The sequence below is a fragment of the Danio rerio genome, chromosome 5, assembly GCF_049306965.1.
Source record: "Danio rerio strain Tuebingen ecotype United States chromosome 5, GRCz12tu, whole genome shotgun sequence".
NCBI classification, from domain to species: Eukaryota; Metazoa; Chordata; class Actinopteri; order Cypriniformes; family Danionidae; genus Danio; species Danio rerio.
The window spans coordinates 61,083,033-61,099,990 of NC_133180.1; the positions used below are offsets into that span (position 1 = coordinate 61,083,033).

Consider the following 16,958-nt stretch of genomic DNA (forward strand, 5'->3'; position numbering starts at 1 on the left):
TTTGCAATATTTGGCTTGAATTTATTTGTATTATCATTTAATTTCTAAATATGTTTGGTGACTAAAATATTTTAATCAGCGTATCTGTTTAATAAATCTGTTTTATTTAAATGCACTAAAATACAATGCCTACTGATCCATTCATTCATTCATTTTCTTTTCAGCTTAGTCCCTTTATTAATCTGGGGTCGCCACAGCGGAATGAACCACATTGCCTAATGATATCAATAAATAATCAAATGTAACATTTTAACTGAGGGCCAGGCAGTGGCGCAGTGGGTAGTGCTATCGCCTCACAGCAAGAAGGTTGCTGGGTCGCTGGTAACTGTTCTCCCTTTGTGTGGGTTTCCTCCGGGTGCTCCGGTTTCCCCCACAGTCCAATATGCAGTACAGGTAAATTGGGTAGGCTAAATTGTCCGTAGTGTATGACTGTGTGTGTGGATCTTCTCCCAGAGATGGGTTGCGGCTGGAAGGGCATCCGCTGCGTAAAAACTTGCTGGATAAGTTGGCGGTTCATTCCGCTGTGGCGACCCCGGATTAATAAAGGGACTAAGCCGACAAGAAAATGAATGAATGAACATTTTAACTGCAGAGTCTTTACTCTATAATTAATTCAATAAAAATATTTTTTTATTAAAGTTACAAATGATAAAATTTCTTGTGCCTCAATTTTTGTGGCTGACATGTAGCCCATTTAGTGTTTTTGTTATGAAATCATATTCTATGTAGGAGTGTGAAAGCAAATACTAGCTCAATAACACGAATTGTGAAAAGTCTGAATTCCCAAAATAGGAAGAAGTGTTTTCAGAGTTTCATGGTGTTAGAATTTCTTACTAATGCAAAATCTCAAACTGTCAAGCATGTAGCTGAACAAGGTAATTAAAAAAATTAGAGCTCACAAAAAATGACAGGCTTGTGTTGGAGCAGAGTTGTTAAGAAATCCGTAGCAGGGTCAAGAATTGCTATTGGTATTTTCTTGTCGTGTACAGAGTACTGTGCGTTGATTTCATGCCATTTATGAATCTTCTTCTAAGACCCCATGAGACAGTGTGTTTTGTATGAGTACATCAAAATACTACAACATATTACTGTGGATTCAGATATTTATACTTCTCACAAAATTATTACATAACAACAGCATGTATGAAATGCAAAAGCATTGTAGTTATAGATATGTATATGTATATAGATATTTGTCTAAATGATGACTATCAGTTTCTTTAATCTGAATTTCCACTGTAACAGAAATTTTAAATTTATATATACAGTGAGAGTAAAAAGTATTTGATCCCTTGCTGCTTTTGTTGGTTTGCCCACTAATAAAGACCTGATCATTCTGTACTTTTAATGGTAGATGTATTCTATTATGGAGAGACAGAATATCAAAAAGAAAATCCAGAAAACAACTTTAAAGAATATTAAAGTAACAACCATTGGTGCAATTGTGGGAAAATTTAAGAAGTATAACCTGACCACCAATAGACCGGTTATCAATAGACCATCAATAGTTGGTCTGGTGCTCCACAGAAGATTTCACCTCGTGGGGTGGCAATGACCATGAGAACTGTGAGAAATCAGCCTGCAACCACACAGCGGGAGTTAGTGAATGACCTCAAGACAGCTGGGACCACAGTCACCAGGAAAACAAATGGCAACACTTTGGCCCGCAATGGATTAAAATCCTGCAGTGCCCGAAAGGTACCCCTGCTTAAGAAGGCACATGTGAAGGCCCGCCTAAAGTATGCCAATGATCACCTCAAAGATGTACAAAGTGATTGGGAGAAGGTTCTGTGGTCAGACGAGACCAACATTGAACTATTTGGCCTAAACTCTACTCGTCATGTGTGGAGGAAGAAAAATGCTGCCTATGACCCCAGGAACACTGTACCCACCGTCAAGCAAGGAGGTGAAAGCATTATGTTTTAGGGGTGTTTCTCTGCCAAGGGCATAGGGCTACTTCACCGCATCAGTAGGAAGATGGATGGAGCCATGTACTGTGCAGTCCTGAGGGACAACCTCCTCCCCTCGATGACCCGAAGCACCTCCCTCCAACGACCCGAAGCATACAGCAAAGGCAACAAAGGAGTGGCTCAAAAAGAAGGTCATGGAATGGCCCAGCCAGTCTCCGGACCTCAATCCAATCGAAAATCTATGCAGGGAGCTTAAGGTCCGAGTTGCCAAGTGACAGCCCACCAACTTTAATGATTTAGAGAGGATCTGCAAAGAAGAGTGGGCCAAAATTCCCCCTGATATGTGTGCTAACCTTGTGGTTAAGTACAACAAACTTCAGTCCGCTGTGCTTGCAAACAAAGGCTGTGCCACCAAGTATTAGGTGCTTTTGGCTAGAGGAATCAAATACTTATTTCCCTCAATGAAATACAAATAAATTAAAATATTTTCTTTAAAGTTATTTTCTGGATTTTCTTTTTAATATTCTGTCCCTCCATGTTAGAATACATCTACCATTAAAAGTATAGAATGATCAGGTCTTTATTAGTGGGCAAACCTTTATACTCGAACTATATATATATATATATATATATATATATATATATATATATATATATATATATATATATATATATATATAAATTATTGTTTTTAATTTCTGTAGTTCTAACATATTAAATCACTGCTTAAAACTTTAAATAATTCAATCATTTTAGGTAAACACACCTCTTAAAGGTGGGTGATGATAGGGCTAGTGATATTTTATAGAGGAGCTGTTTATACAACTATAAAATGTCAGTTGTCAATGCTTTTATATTAAACATGATTAAATATTGATTGAGAATTCTGTCTGAAATCCAGACCTGGTCAAACCAAGTACCATAATTCACTGTGCCAAGTTGTCCGAACAAAAGCTGGTTGGGTTGTGTTGGCTAAAGCTGGAGCAGAGAATATCTGCTGTGTGGGTAGTGGAAGCATGCATTTAAAATATCTAAATCAAAATATTATTAATTAAAGGAATTATAATTTTTTTGGTGTCGTGAGCTGTGTTGTCGCGCGCGTACTGTAAAGCTGGGGGGAGGGGGTGGATTGAGCGCGCATACTCAATTGCGGTGTTGTCACGGGCCTAATAAAGGGCGGGACGGAGGGTGTGTCGCGTCGCGCCTAATGAAGGGCGGGACGAAGGGTGTGTCGCGTCGCGGGAGCACTTTTGTTCATTTTGGAAGGCCACTTTATATCCAAGACTAAAAAGGGCATGTGCACTGCACAGGTTGAGCCCTATGTGTGCACGTGCCTGTTTGATATACTTGTTTTGGAGTTAATTCAAGCCTTTTTGCAACAATGAGTCACACACAATGTCATTACACATAAACACACAGAGGACACACACAGCACACGTTTAACTTTGCACTTGTTTTTGCATGGCAAATGCAGACATTCCAAGTCAGCTCCAGGAGCTCCGGGAGTCTCTATGCATTTGCGTTTACAGGGATACCCGCAAACGAGTGATAATCTCACAGAAATCGTGTCTCCCTCCCAGTCTTCAAATAAGTTGCGCACCCTTCTTACCCCTCCCCACCGCATCCCTCCTCACTCTTCAGACACGCTCTCAATCAATTTGGTGGGCGGGGAAACCGCTAGGTGGTGACGTGTTGGTGATGTATGTAATATAATAAGCCGCTTCGTGTGACGTCACACTTGACAAGTAGATTTTACATTGTGGTAGGCCTCAAAATGGGTGGTAATTGGAATCTATTTTAATGTCAGGATCACCCCAATATGACTGTGGGCATAATATATACCTACACACAGTTCTGTCCAAACAGCTTACAAAAGATGATTTTCATCATAGATACTCTTTAAATATAAAAACAAGATTTAACCAAAACTATTTGGTTATTTTAAAACAAGAGGCTAATATGCTAATAAGATTTATGTTGAGCTTAGCTAAAAGTGCCCCTGCCAGAAAGTATCAATAAAAAGTTAGGCTCAACTGTTTAACACTAAGACGTTGTAAATTGAGCCTATTTTAATAAATTATCACAATTTTAGACACTTAGTCTAAAATTTAAATAAATTTAAATTTTATTTTTACAGAATGTGTCACGTGTGCCCGTGGAAGACCCCGGCGTCGAGAATTGCCTCACTTCAGGAGCCGTTCGTTGGGGGGGGGGCTCTGTCACCGACTCGGTCCCAGTCATTCCCCTCGCTGACCAGCAGAGGTCACCATCTCCGGACTTCTAACCATTACGTCATCCTTCTCACTCAGATCCCAGCACACCTGTTCTCCATCTCACTAATGACCCACGTACCACATATAAGCAGCTCACACACACACTTCATTGCGAAGTCTTGTTTAGCCCCGGCCAGCATTTCTGAGCGTTCTATTCTGCCTGATCTCCCGTTTACCACTTCAGCCCGTTCCTCGATTCTGCTCTGTCTTCTGCCTGCCCTTGACCTAAAGCCTGATTACACGGACTCTGATTCTCGCTGCCTGCCCCTGACTAAAGCCTGTATTACGGACTCTGAACCACGCTGCCTGCCCTTGACTCAAGCCTGGTAATCACTCTGCCTCTGTTATCTGCTAATCATCGTTGAGTTGTATGTTGTATGTTCGCACAACCGTGCGAGGTGTTGATGTTTAAGTGTGACTTAATAAATACTGCAAAATGGATCCCTCCGTGTCAGTCTCCCCGTTACAGAAGACTTCGCCCAACACGGATCCCGCAGCCATCCAGGTTTTGTCTCACGAAGTCACCACACAAGCTCAGGTATTGTCAACACACCAACAACAACTAACACACCTAACTCAGTTAACAGATGAACTGGTGAAATCCCTCCAAAACCTGCAAGCTGCTGCCACTGCGCAACCCACCGCCAACTACCCTCCAAGTCCACTTGTTGTTGCACAACCCCCGATGACTTCCGGAGTTCGATTGGCTTTTCCTGACAAGTTCTCAGGTAACCCAGCAAAATGTAAAGGCTTTCTATTGCAATGCAAACTGTTTATCGCCCAACAACCCCATCTGTTTAAGGACGAGAACGGGAAAATTGCTTTTGTGTGCTCACTGCTCACTGGGAAAGCGCTAGACTGGGCTACTGCAGTTTGGCCAGACAGTACCCCGATATTTCCCTCGTTTAATGACTTTCTCAAACGTTTCTGCACTGTGTTCGATCATCCGGAGGGTGGTCGTAACGCTGGCGAGGAGCTATTGTGTATCCAACAGGGAGATCGCTCCGCAGCTGAGTTCGCTCTGCAGTTCCGCACCTTGGCAGCGCAAACTGGCTGGGCTGATGATCCGCTCGTCACGCTCTACAGAAGGGCTCTAAAGCCAGAATTGCAGCGAGAGATGGCATGTCGTGACGATGGGAAAACTCTGGATCAACTAATCGAGCTTTCCATAAGGTTAGACACTCTCCTCCGCACTCGCAATCCGCTCTGCTCAATTGCTTCCAGTCCTGTATCCCCTGAAACCTCTGCTGAACCCATGCAATTGGGTAGAACCCGTCTGAACCCAGAAGAGCGAGAACGACGGAGAAGAAATCACTTGTGTATTTACTGCGGACTTCCAGGTCATACGAAGGTTTTATGTCCCAACAAGCCTCTCCCTAAAACCCTCTCGGTGAGTGCAACCACTATGTTCACTACCACTAATAATGTTGTGAATCTGCCTGTCACTTTGAGAAATGATGGAAACGAGATTGAGACTATGGCCATGATCGATTCAGGAGCCGCTGGTAACTTTATCGATTACACGTTTGCCACCACTCACTCCATTCCTCTAACTTCCTGTGATTCCTCCATAGCCATCACTGCTGTAGATGGGCGCCCTTTGGGAGAAGGACGTATAAAATTCCAGACCCTGCCAGTCTTGCTTCAAACAGGCTCTCTTCATGAAGAAGAAATTTCCCTTCTTGCCATCAACTCCCCTAAACACTCTGTGATTCTCGGGTTACCATGGCTACAACAGCATGACCCTCAAGTCTCTTGGATAACTGGTGAGATCATAAAATGGAGCAATCAATGCTTTACCCAATGTCTGCATCCTGTTTCCCCTATCCAGATCAACACAATCAACAAGACCGAAGACTCTGAACTCCATCATGTTCCTGATGCTTATCACGATCTAATTGAAGCATTCAATAAGCAGAAGGCTACTAAGCTCCCTCCTCATCGTGATAATGACTGTGCCATTGAGCTGCTACCCGGCACCACGCCCCCTCGTGGTCGCATATTCCCTCTCTCACAACCTGAAACTGAGGCTATGAAGAAGTACATCTCTGAGGAGCTAGAAAAAGGATTTATTCGACCATCTACTTCTCCCGCTTCAGCAGGGTTTTTCTTCGTCAAGAAGAAGGATGGCAGCTTACGCCCTTGCATCGATTACCGAGGCTTGAATGAGATCACGGTCAAATACCGCTACCCATTGCCATTGGTTCCTGCCGCCCTGGAACAACTCCGATCCGCCCAGTATTTCACTAAGTTGGACCTCCGTAGTGCATATAACCTCATCCGCATACGACAGGGAGACGAGTGGAAAACCGGGTTCTCTACAATTGACGGCCACTACGAATATCTCGTTATGCCCTTCGGCCTAGCAAACAGTCCTTCCGTGTTCCAGGCATTTGTAAATGAGATATTTAGAGACATGCTCAACAAATGGGTAATAGTATATATTGACGACATCTTGATCTATTCCAATTCGCTATCTGAGCATATCCAGCACGTTCGGGCAGTGCTCAAACGTCTCATTGAAAACCAGTTGTATGCGAAGAGCTCCAAGTGCGAATTCCACCAGACCTGCATCTCATTCCTTGGCTATATTATCAGTCCAGAAGGCGTGGCCATGGACCAACAAAAGGTTGACTCTGTGACACAATGGCCACAACCCGAAACCATCAGGCAACTACAACGATTCCTGGGCTTTGCTAACTTCTACAGACGCTTCATAAGGAACTTCAGTTCAGTCGCTGCCCCACTGACCGCCATGGTCAAAGCTAATAATGCTCGCCTTAAATGGAACCCCGACGCTGTCCGAGCATTTACCCAGTTAAAGACTCGCTTCTCCAGTGCACCTATTCTGCGTCATCCTGATCCCGAACAACCCTTTGTCGTCGAAATTGACGCGTCAAACACTGGAATTGGAGCCATCCTGTCCCAGCGATCCCTAGTGAATAAGAAGCTCCATCCCTGTGCCTTCTATTCTCGCAAGCTTAACTCCGCTGAACGGAACTACGATGTGGGAAACCGAGAACTCCTCGCCATGAAAGCTGCGCTAGAGGAATGGAGACACCGGCTTGAGGGCGCAAAACACCCTTTCATCGTCATCACTGATCACAAGAACCTAGAATACATCCGGTCTTGTAAACGTCTGAATCCTAGACAGGCAAGATGGGCGCTGTTTTTCACCCGATTTGACTTCCAAGTCACCTATATCCCTGGTTCGAAAAACATCAAAGCAGATGCTCTGTCCCGCCTCTCAGACGATGAGACCTCTGAAATCCCTGACGAGCCCATAATCAAAAGTCCTCTAATTGTCGCTCCCATCCAGTGGGATATAGATCAGGAGATCCTCCAAGCCGCCGAAAATAATCCTTCTCAGCAGCCCTGTCCGGAGAATAAAATCTTTGTCCCCCCGTCGCTTCGAGAAAGACTCATCTCCGAGGTACATGACCACCCCAGTTCCGGTCACCCAGGCAGCACAGCCACTGTGCAAATGATTCAATCCCGCTACTGGTGGTCATCCATACACAAGGATGTAATCAACTTCATTAACAAATGCTCACCCTGTCAGATGTCCAAACACTCCCGTCACCGTCCAGCTGGATTACTCCAACCCCTGGAGGTGCCACATCGTCCTTGGTCACACATCGCTATAGATTTCATCACCGATTTACCCATATCTCAGGGCAAAACCACCATCCTCACAGTAGTGGACCGATTTTCGAAATCCTGCCGCCTTATTCCCATTTCCAAAACTGCCCACAGCCATGGAAACGGCTGAGTTACTCTGCGAGTGTGTGTTTCGGTACTATGGTCTCCCCGAAGACATCGTATCGGATAGAGGTCCCCAGTTTACATCACGACTCTGGTCAGCATTCTTCAAAAATCTCCAAATCAACGTTAGCCTAACATCCGGCTATCATCCCCAATCCAACGGGCAGACAGAGCGCTTGAACCAAGAGATCGGTCGATTCCTCCGCACGTATTGTCACTCGACCCAGAACGAATGGGCCAAATTTTTGATGTGGGCAGAATATGCTCAGAACTCCCTCAGAAAGGCATCTACTGGATTAACCCCATTTCAATGCGTGCTGGGCTTCCAACCTCCGCTCTTTCCCTGGTCCGGCGAGACCTCTGAACTCCCTGCGGTGGATACCTGGTTTAAAAACTGCGAAGAGGTCTGGAACGCAGCTCATACTCACCTCTCTCACGCCATAAGGCGTTTCAAGGAACAAGCCGATCGACACCGACGTCCTGGTCCCATGTATTCCCCAGGACAATGGGTATGGCTTTCTACCCGCGACTTACGCCTCAAGCTGCCCTGCAAGAAACTCAGTCCCAGGTACGTGGGTCCTTTCCAGATAGAAAGACAAATATCTCCTGTTTCGTTCAGACTGACACTCCCTAATCATTTTCGTATTTCCCCAACTTTCCATGTCTCTCTGCTCAAGCCTGCTGCTGGTCCAGCCGAGACGGATAGGGAGGTGGCAGCCGGTGAACAGGGTCCCCCGCCTCTCATGATCGATGGCGAAGAGGCTTACCAGATCCACGAGATCCTGAGATCCAGACGCCGGGGCGGTCAACTCCAATATCTCGTTGATTGGGAGGGGTACGGTCCGGAGGAGAGATCTTGGATTAACCGCAAGGACATCCTCGACACCACACTACTGGAAGAGTTCCACTCACAACATCCGGAGATGCCGGCCCCTCGCCCCCGTGGAAGACCCCAGCGTCGAGAATTGCCTCACTTCAGGAGCCGTTCGTTGGGGGGGGGCTCTGTCACTGACTCGGTCCCAGTCATTCCCCTCGCTGACCAGCAGAGGTCACCATCTCCGGACTTCTAACCATTACGTCATCCTTCTCACTCAGATCCCAGCACACCTGTTCTCCATCTCACTAATGACCCACGTACCACATATAAGCAGCTCACACACACACTTCATTGCGAAGTCTTGTTTAGCCCCGGCCAGCATTTCTGAGCGTTCTATTCTGCCTGATCTCCCGTTTACCACTTCAGCCCGTTCCTCGATTCTGCTCTGTCTTCTGCCTGCCCTTGACCTAAAGCCTGATTACACGGACTCTGATTCTCGCTGCCTGCCCCTGACTAAAGCCTGTATTACGGACTCTGAACCACGCTGCCTGCCCTTGACTCAAGCCTGGTAATCACTCTGCCTCTGTTATCTGCTAATCATCGTTGAGTTGTATGTTGTATGTTCGCACAACCGTGCGAGGTGTTGATGTTTAAGTGTGACTTAATAAATACTGCAAAATGGATCCCTCCGTGTCAGTCTCCCCGTTACAGAATGAATGAATTTGTATAAATATCTATAGTTATTTTGAATACACCCCATTCCATGCTTTAGCCAATTACCCAGAAAAATCTGCAAAAATGACACTACTACTGTACATCCACAAAAACAATATCATCTGCAATGCACAAACTGATACAAATAGATTGTTTAAAGGTTAGTGCTGTCGAACTGCCTTTTTTAAGCATTTGTAAATAAATAATAAACGACACTCATTTAGAACTTGCACAGTGATACACACTGGACTGTTTTGCACTCTTTATTTCTGCAAGTAATATACAGTGCTGTTTTATTGGCATTTTTGAGTCCTTAGACATAGAAACAGGCAGATAACAAAGTTGACACACTAGTGTCATATACAAAGTGACCGTCAAATGGCCTCTGATAGCATACTGTTAATTAGACAGTGAGTTTTATCTGTAAAATACAGTGCATTTAAAAAGACGACTGCAGAAGTTAAGATAAACATTCCTACATGCAAAACATGAACCCCTGTACTGTATATCCTTATTACATTGCTTATATGTGATTATCAAACAGCATTCCCTCAAACCATACATTACAAGCATGCTTTAAAGATACAGTATGAAAAAAGATCAAAACTCCACCATGTTGTTCTAGGTGTGTTTAAAATCAATCACAGACTCCTTGGTAAAGCACTGAATTCTGGGATGAATTCTATCACTGGTACGTCTTTTAGATAAAAACCTTTTCAATGAGATGGTGAAAAGCGTACTCAAGATAAAGAAGATTTCGGCTTTTTCCTAGTGATGTGGAGTGTCAGATAGGCCTGTTATCCTGCTCTCAACACAGATTTACATCCGTTTTAAGAAGAAATCACCATCTCTCTATTTACAAAGGGAATAATATACTTATATCTTAGTTTGAAACAAACCGTTTAGTAGTATTTCTAAAATATACAATAATTCATGAAATATAAAAACACGCTATATGATAAGGCATTCTCAGTTGAAGCTTATGTAAAGGTACGGTTCAGTATCTTTCTTTACCAACGACCAATAACTTATAAATAAAAAAATCTGAATTAAAAAGCATCACGTATGTAATTTGGTCAACTAAAACGCAACATATATCATCAAAAGTACTACGATTGTTTGGCAAAAGCATGATAACATACATATTAACTGCCATAGATGTAAAGCCCATCTGGTTCTTCTCATTACCATCAAATGATGCTGTACAAAATCCGAAGTTATATACCGATCAGATGTTAGCATGGTATGGCAACTGGCTGGGTCATGAGTTGGGACATTTCTATAGAGACACAGTCCGCATGCAGAAGAACCAAACAAAGCCCATCAGTTCTCTCCTCTATGAGGCAACGCGTTCCTTTCATGAAGGGAAGAAGTGCGAGTTCCAGTGAGGCTCTAGAGATTTAAGAGCCCTCATTCTGAATCTGAGGCTGTTCAGTGTCTGGCTGATCCTCCGCTGTCTTCTCTTTGATAGAGGAAGAGCTGCAGTCGCCTTTGTTGCCATCTGGGTTCCCATGGCTTCCTGCGCTGCCTAATCGAGATGAAGCTACTACTGCTTTGACCGCTGCCTGAGGAGACAGAAACACGATTGACTTTTAACATCAACAAAATTATAAGTGGAATAAAAAATACTTAAATTACTGTAATTGTTTTTCTCAGGTTGTGTTTTACTAAGTTGTTTAAAGGGTCAAGAAACACCAAAACACATTTTCTTGAGATGTTGACAGTCATATTTGTGTCCCACATTGCTAAAAACACTATTAGTACATGAATATTTCACTAAATATTTGCATTATTTAAAGCAAGTTCATTCTTCCAGTTTGAAAAGAAATTAAGAATGTGACAGCAATTAGATCCTTGTGTAAATTCCAGCATGGAGACTAGATGTCTGTACCGGCGAGTACAACGTGACGTCTTTGAGTTTTCATCATTATTTCAAGAGAAAGACTTGGTTCTAACCAATCAGTGCGTACATTGTGTATGAGGCACAACGACATTAATATGCATGATATGCAGTTGAAACCAAAAGTTTACACTCTAAAAAAAGAAACATAACAATTTTTTTTTTAAATATCTGATGGTAAATCATACTAAACGTTTACTATTTTAGGTCGGTTATGATTACCTAAATTATTTACATTTGCTAAATGCCAGAATAATGAAATAATTTTTTTTTGTTTGATATTTTTTTATTAATTTCTAGACAGTCAAAAGTTTACATACATTTCCTTGGTATTTTTTAGCTTTGCTTTTAAACTGTATAACTTTGGTCAAAGGTTGTGTGTATCCTTCCACAAGCTTCTCACTATAGTTTGAAGGAACTTTGTCCCATTCCTCCTGACAGAATTGGTATAACTGAGTCTGATTTGTTGGCTGTCGTGCTCGCACAAGCTTTTTCAACTCCGCCCACAGATTTTCTATAGGATTGAGATCAGTGCTTTGTGATGGCCACTCCAAAACATTCACTCTGTTGTCCTTTAAGCACATTTACCTAATAATTAACTGTAATAATAACTAAATAACTAATTTGGCAGTATGCTTAGGGTCATGGTCTGTTTGAAAGACCCATTTTTGAACAAGTTTTAATTTCCTGGCTGATGTCTTAAGACGTTGCTTCAGTATTTCTACATAATGTCCTTTCTTCATGATGCCATCTATGCTGTGAAGTGGACCAGTCCCTCCTGCAGCAAAACAGCCCCACAGCATGATGCTGCCGCCCCCATACTTCACAGTTGGGATGGTGTTCCTAGGCTTGTAAGCTTTCCCCTGTGTCCTCCAAATGTAACACTGGTCATTTTGGCTAAACATGTCTCCAAAAATGATTTTTTTCCCCAGTGTAATTTAGCAAATTTTAATCTGGCTTTTTTGGTGATTTGGCTTGTTGATTTTCTCATGTTTTCACACAAGAAAGCAGTGTGTCTGAGGTTTTCTTTAAATACTATTCTAGAGTTGTGCCTCCAATTAACTCAAATGTTGTCAATTAGCCAATCAGAAATGTCCAAAACCTAGACATCATCATCTGAGCTTTTTCATAGGCATAATAATCTTTTTGTATGTAAACTTGACTTTTAAGAAAAGTTAGAGCAATTCCTCAAAAAATATCTCTCTCATTATTCTGCTATTAAGCATAACAGAAACAAATTTGATTGAACTTACTTAAAAGAGAAAAAAGTTAGTCACATTAACATCTAACTTTTTTAAAGTGGTTATGTGCCTTTTTATAGTGTATGTAAGCTTCTGGTTTCAATTGTAGCTTTGTTTTAACCTTTTACAACTTTCCGATGGCAGAGAGACGCCACGTTTTGTTGCCAACCATGATTAAAACAAGTGGAAGAAGAAGAATTGTTCTGAGACATGGGTCAACAGTGTTGTGTTTATAAATGTGCTGCAATGAAGGTTTTTTTTCATTTCCCTGCTATGAGAGCACAGTTGGACTCATCTGTGGATTACAGTGGTCTGCTAACATGCGACAAAAATGTTTGTAACATTTTTTTGTACCCGGGAGCTTTACCCATCTGAAAATGGTGAAATCTCTTTCTTTGCATAACATCGTTTAATGACATCATGTTGGGGACGTCTGAAATTGTGTGGTGGACGTCAGTCAAGGTAACTTTTATTTCTTGGTTTTGTTCCAGGAAATATTTATTTACAAATAAGGCACTGTTTATAAGCCCCTTTAATAGTTAAAAAATTAGATGACATAAGGCATGTAGAAGAAAACAGGTTCTTCAGGAATGTTTTCAAAATGCGTAAATACAATACACTTTAAATAGTAAAAAGAAAGTGTGCCAATGAGCTAAAGGCCTCATACCTTGAGTTTTCGTCGAGCATTGAACTCCAGGAGTTTCTTTTGAGCAGTGTCCATATGGGTAAAGTTAACAGCCTTTCCAGTCACCCAGGGGTGCTGCAGCGCCTGCTGTGTTGTCAGACGCTTCTTTGGATCCTGCACAATTAGTTTCTTCACCTGTGGAGATATAGGAGACAAGCTGCACTTTCATGTTTCATCACTTTTCTTACTGGCATCCTTCTGTTTTTGTGATCCATTGACAAGAGGGTATATGCCGAGCTAGAGTTGATACCATACTGTTAACCTCCGGTGACAGGTTATGTGAGTTTTTTCCATTTTATACAGTTCCTTTTACAGCATTGATGTTGTAATGTAATTAAAATACAATCAGTTAAACAGACTTTGGCATTCATTTAGTTGCTCAAGCGTAAAACGAGACAAAAAGCCGTTTATGCGCCTGTCAGAATCGGCAGGCTAGTGCAGAAGCACCATTATATATCAATCATTCATTTTCTTGTCGGCTTAGTCCCTTTATTAATCTGGGGTCGCCACAGCGCAATGAACCGCCAATTTATCCAGCAAGTTTTTACGCAGCGGATGCCCTTCCAGCCACAACCCATCTCTGGAAAACATCCACACACACACTCTCATCCACTACAGATTCACCACTACCCAATTCACCTGTACCGCATGTCTTTGGACTGTGGGGGAAACCTGAGCACCCGGAGCAAACCCACGCGAAGGCAGGGAGAACATGCAAACTACACACAGAAACGCAAACTGAGCCAAGGTTTGAACCAGGGACCCAGCGACCTTCTTGCTGTGAGGCGACAGCACTACCTACTGCGCCACTGCCTTGCCCTTACCATTAAATATACTGGGGTAAAATGGGTTACCTGGGGTAAATGCTCATCTTATAAAGACATAGCGGGGGGAAATGTCATTTAATGCAGTGCTTTTTGTACCATCTGAGACTCATTTTATCACTCAGATATCACGGATATCACTCAGCCAGTGGAGATCGCTGATTTTTAAAGAAAACTGACTTTAAATGTGCCGATTTTGCAATGGCATTCAGTTCAGAGGAAGCGGTTAACCCAGGTTACTGGCAAATTAAAAGTCCTATTAGCATGCTTCGGCATATACCCTATAGTTTATTTATTTATTTATTCTTTTCATTTTGGTTCGTTTAGTTAAATTGTTTAAGTAAAAGTACCATCACTTGCCAAAAATGTAGTGCAAGTAATTTCTAAATACTACTCAAAGTATGAGTAAAAGTACTAAAAGTACTCAGTTGTGATTGCCCTGCAAATTAAAAATAAAGCTAACATCAGTGCCTTTTATTTTAAAGCTGTCAATTATTTGCCATTCATGAACTATACATTTAGAACGAGAGCTTATTTTAATGTCAGAACACATTACATTAATACACTACCTGAAAAAAGTCTTGTCGCCTATCCAAGTTTTAGGAACAACAAAAAATAACTTGACTTCTAGTTGATCATTTGGTTTTAGAAGTGGCTTATATGAAAGGCAAAAACTCTAGATTACGCTTATTTTACCAAAATATAACATGATCATAGGTCTAACTTTGCTAACACAAAAATCTTGACACTTAACAGGAAAAATTTACAGTTTAGAATATAAAGTCATGGTGCAGTGGAAAAAGATTTAATATTGTATATATATATATATATATATATATATATATATATATATATATATATATATATATATATATATATATATATATATATAAACTCCCATGAACTTGGATGACTTCATTCATACATCTCTGCTATGACTCAAAAAACGTATTAATAAAGTCATCTGAAATGACAAGGAAGGTGTTCTTGCAGGACTCCCAGAGTTCATCAAGATTCTGCATTCATCTTCAATGCCCCCTCCTTCATTTTACCCCAGACATGCTCAACATTCATGTCTGGTGACTGGGCTGGCCGGTCCTGGAGCACCTTGACCAAGTCAAAAAATGCTTTAAGTGGCTAATAATATTGACCTTAAAATTTTAAACTACTTTTGGCGTCACAGTGGCGCAGTGAATAGAGCTGTCGCCTCACAGCAAGAAGGTAGCTGGTTGAAGCCCAAACTGGGTCAGTTGCAGGCCCGGATTGGCTAATCGGGAGGACCGGGAGAATACCGGGTGGGCCGGTCCGTTTTTTGGCCGCGAGGGCCGGTGTCCCTAGTTCCAGAATCGGTTGCTCTCAGCAGTCACACTTTTTAAAAATAATTTATTTATTTACTTGACCACAGTGTTCTTATTCATTATTTTACAGCAGCTCTGCTCTTTTTATCTATTTTCTCGTAGCCTCGTGAGCAGGATGTTGTGGTACAGTGGTTAGTACGTTAGATTATGACGTGGTCAATCTGGGTTCGGTCCTTGTCTGAGTAACAATTATTTTTTTTTTTTTCATTTTTATTGTTAAGACATAATACTGTAAGGGTTGTTGAACATTTGAAGTTCTAAAAGAGCTGTTTTCTCAAAAAAAGACGTGATAGTGTAATTAGAAACTGAATTGGAAATAACCTTATTTTAATATAGTCGGTGGTGAACTGAGGTGGGCCGGTCTGAGGCTTGAAACTCCAGGGCTGAAAAAGAGTCCCACTCCGGCCCTGGTCAGTTGGCATTTTTTGAGAGTTAGAGTAGACTATCTACTAGTTCATAGAGTTTGCATGTTCTCCCCGTGCATGGGTTTCCTCTGGGTGCGCTGGTTTCCCCCACAGTCCAAAGACATGCACTATAGGTAAACTGTTTAAGCTAAATTGGCCATTGTGTACGTGCGTGAATGCACAAGTGTATGGGTGTTTCCCAGTGTTGGGTTGCGGGTGGAAGGGCATCCGCTGCATAAAACATATGCAGAATAAGTTAGCAGTTCATTCCCCTATAGGTGACCCTTGGTTATGAAAGGGACTAAGTTGAAAAGAAAATGAATGAATAATTAAGCTTTTATTCATTGGCTTGAACAGCTTTTATTCTAGCTGAAATAAAAAGAAGAAAAATATTATCGAAAGTACTCTGAAAAATTCCTTGCTCTGTCAAACATGATTAGGAAACATTTGAAAAAGAAACTAAAATTGCCAGGAGGGTAAATAATTTTGACTTCATTTGTATTTGTTTATCTGCGGTGATGTAAAGTAACAAATTACAAATGCTCAAATTACAGTAATTAAGCAGTTTTTTTCAGGAATTGGACTTCACTACGTAGTTTTAAAAATGCGTTCTTTTACTTTTACTTGAGTACAGCACTAAAAATGTTTCGGTACTTTTAGTTCAATATTTTCCTTCAACCTGCAGTCACTACTTTATTTTTTTCTTGTCTGTGGTGATTGTTTATGGTGATTGTCCTGTAATTCCCATCCAATCAAATTAAATGATGCAGAACAACCTCAAAGAAACAGAAGACATCAAAATCACACAGAGAGAATATCTGATGCATGTCACTGATGAGAAAATGATGAATGTCTACTGCATGATAACTAAATGGGGAAAAAAATAAACAGGGGGTCTAATAATTCAGGGGCAGGTTAGGGTAATTAGGCAACTTATTGTATAACAATGGTTTGTTCTGTAGACAGTCAAACAAAATAGCTTAAAGGGGCTAAAAATTTTATCCTTAAAACTGTGTTTAGAAATTAATAGCTTCTTTTATTCTAGCCAAAATAAAACAAATAAGACT

At 41.6% G+C, this 16,958-nt stretch overlaps 2 protein-coding genes across 3 annotated transcripts in view; one reads left to right on the top strand and one right to left on the bottom strand.

Annotated features, from left to right (window-relative positions):
• The window catches only part of LOC141385623 (uncharacterized), a 355,697-nt gene that overhangs the window by 261,713 nt on the left and 77,026 nt on the right, over positions 1-16,958 (top strand). The gene's annotated exons all lie outside the window — the stretch shown is intronic.
• The window catches only part of camk4 (calcium/calmodulin-dependent protein kinase IV), an 85,299-nt gene continuing 78,039 nt past the window's right edge, over positions 9,699-16,958 (bottom strand). The window contains 2 exon segments of one of the 2 annotated variants that reach the window (NM_001017607.1): positions 9,699-11,044; positions 13,288-13,440. In NM_001017607.1, coding sequence (NP_001017607.1) covers positions 10,880-11,044; positions 13,288-13,440 — 318 coding nt within the window. In that variant the 3' untranslated portion in view covers positions 9,699-10,879. 2 annotated transcript variants of the gene reach the window in all.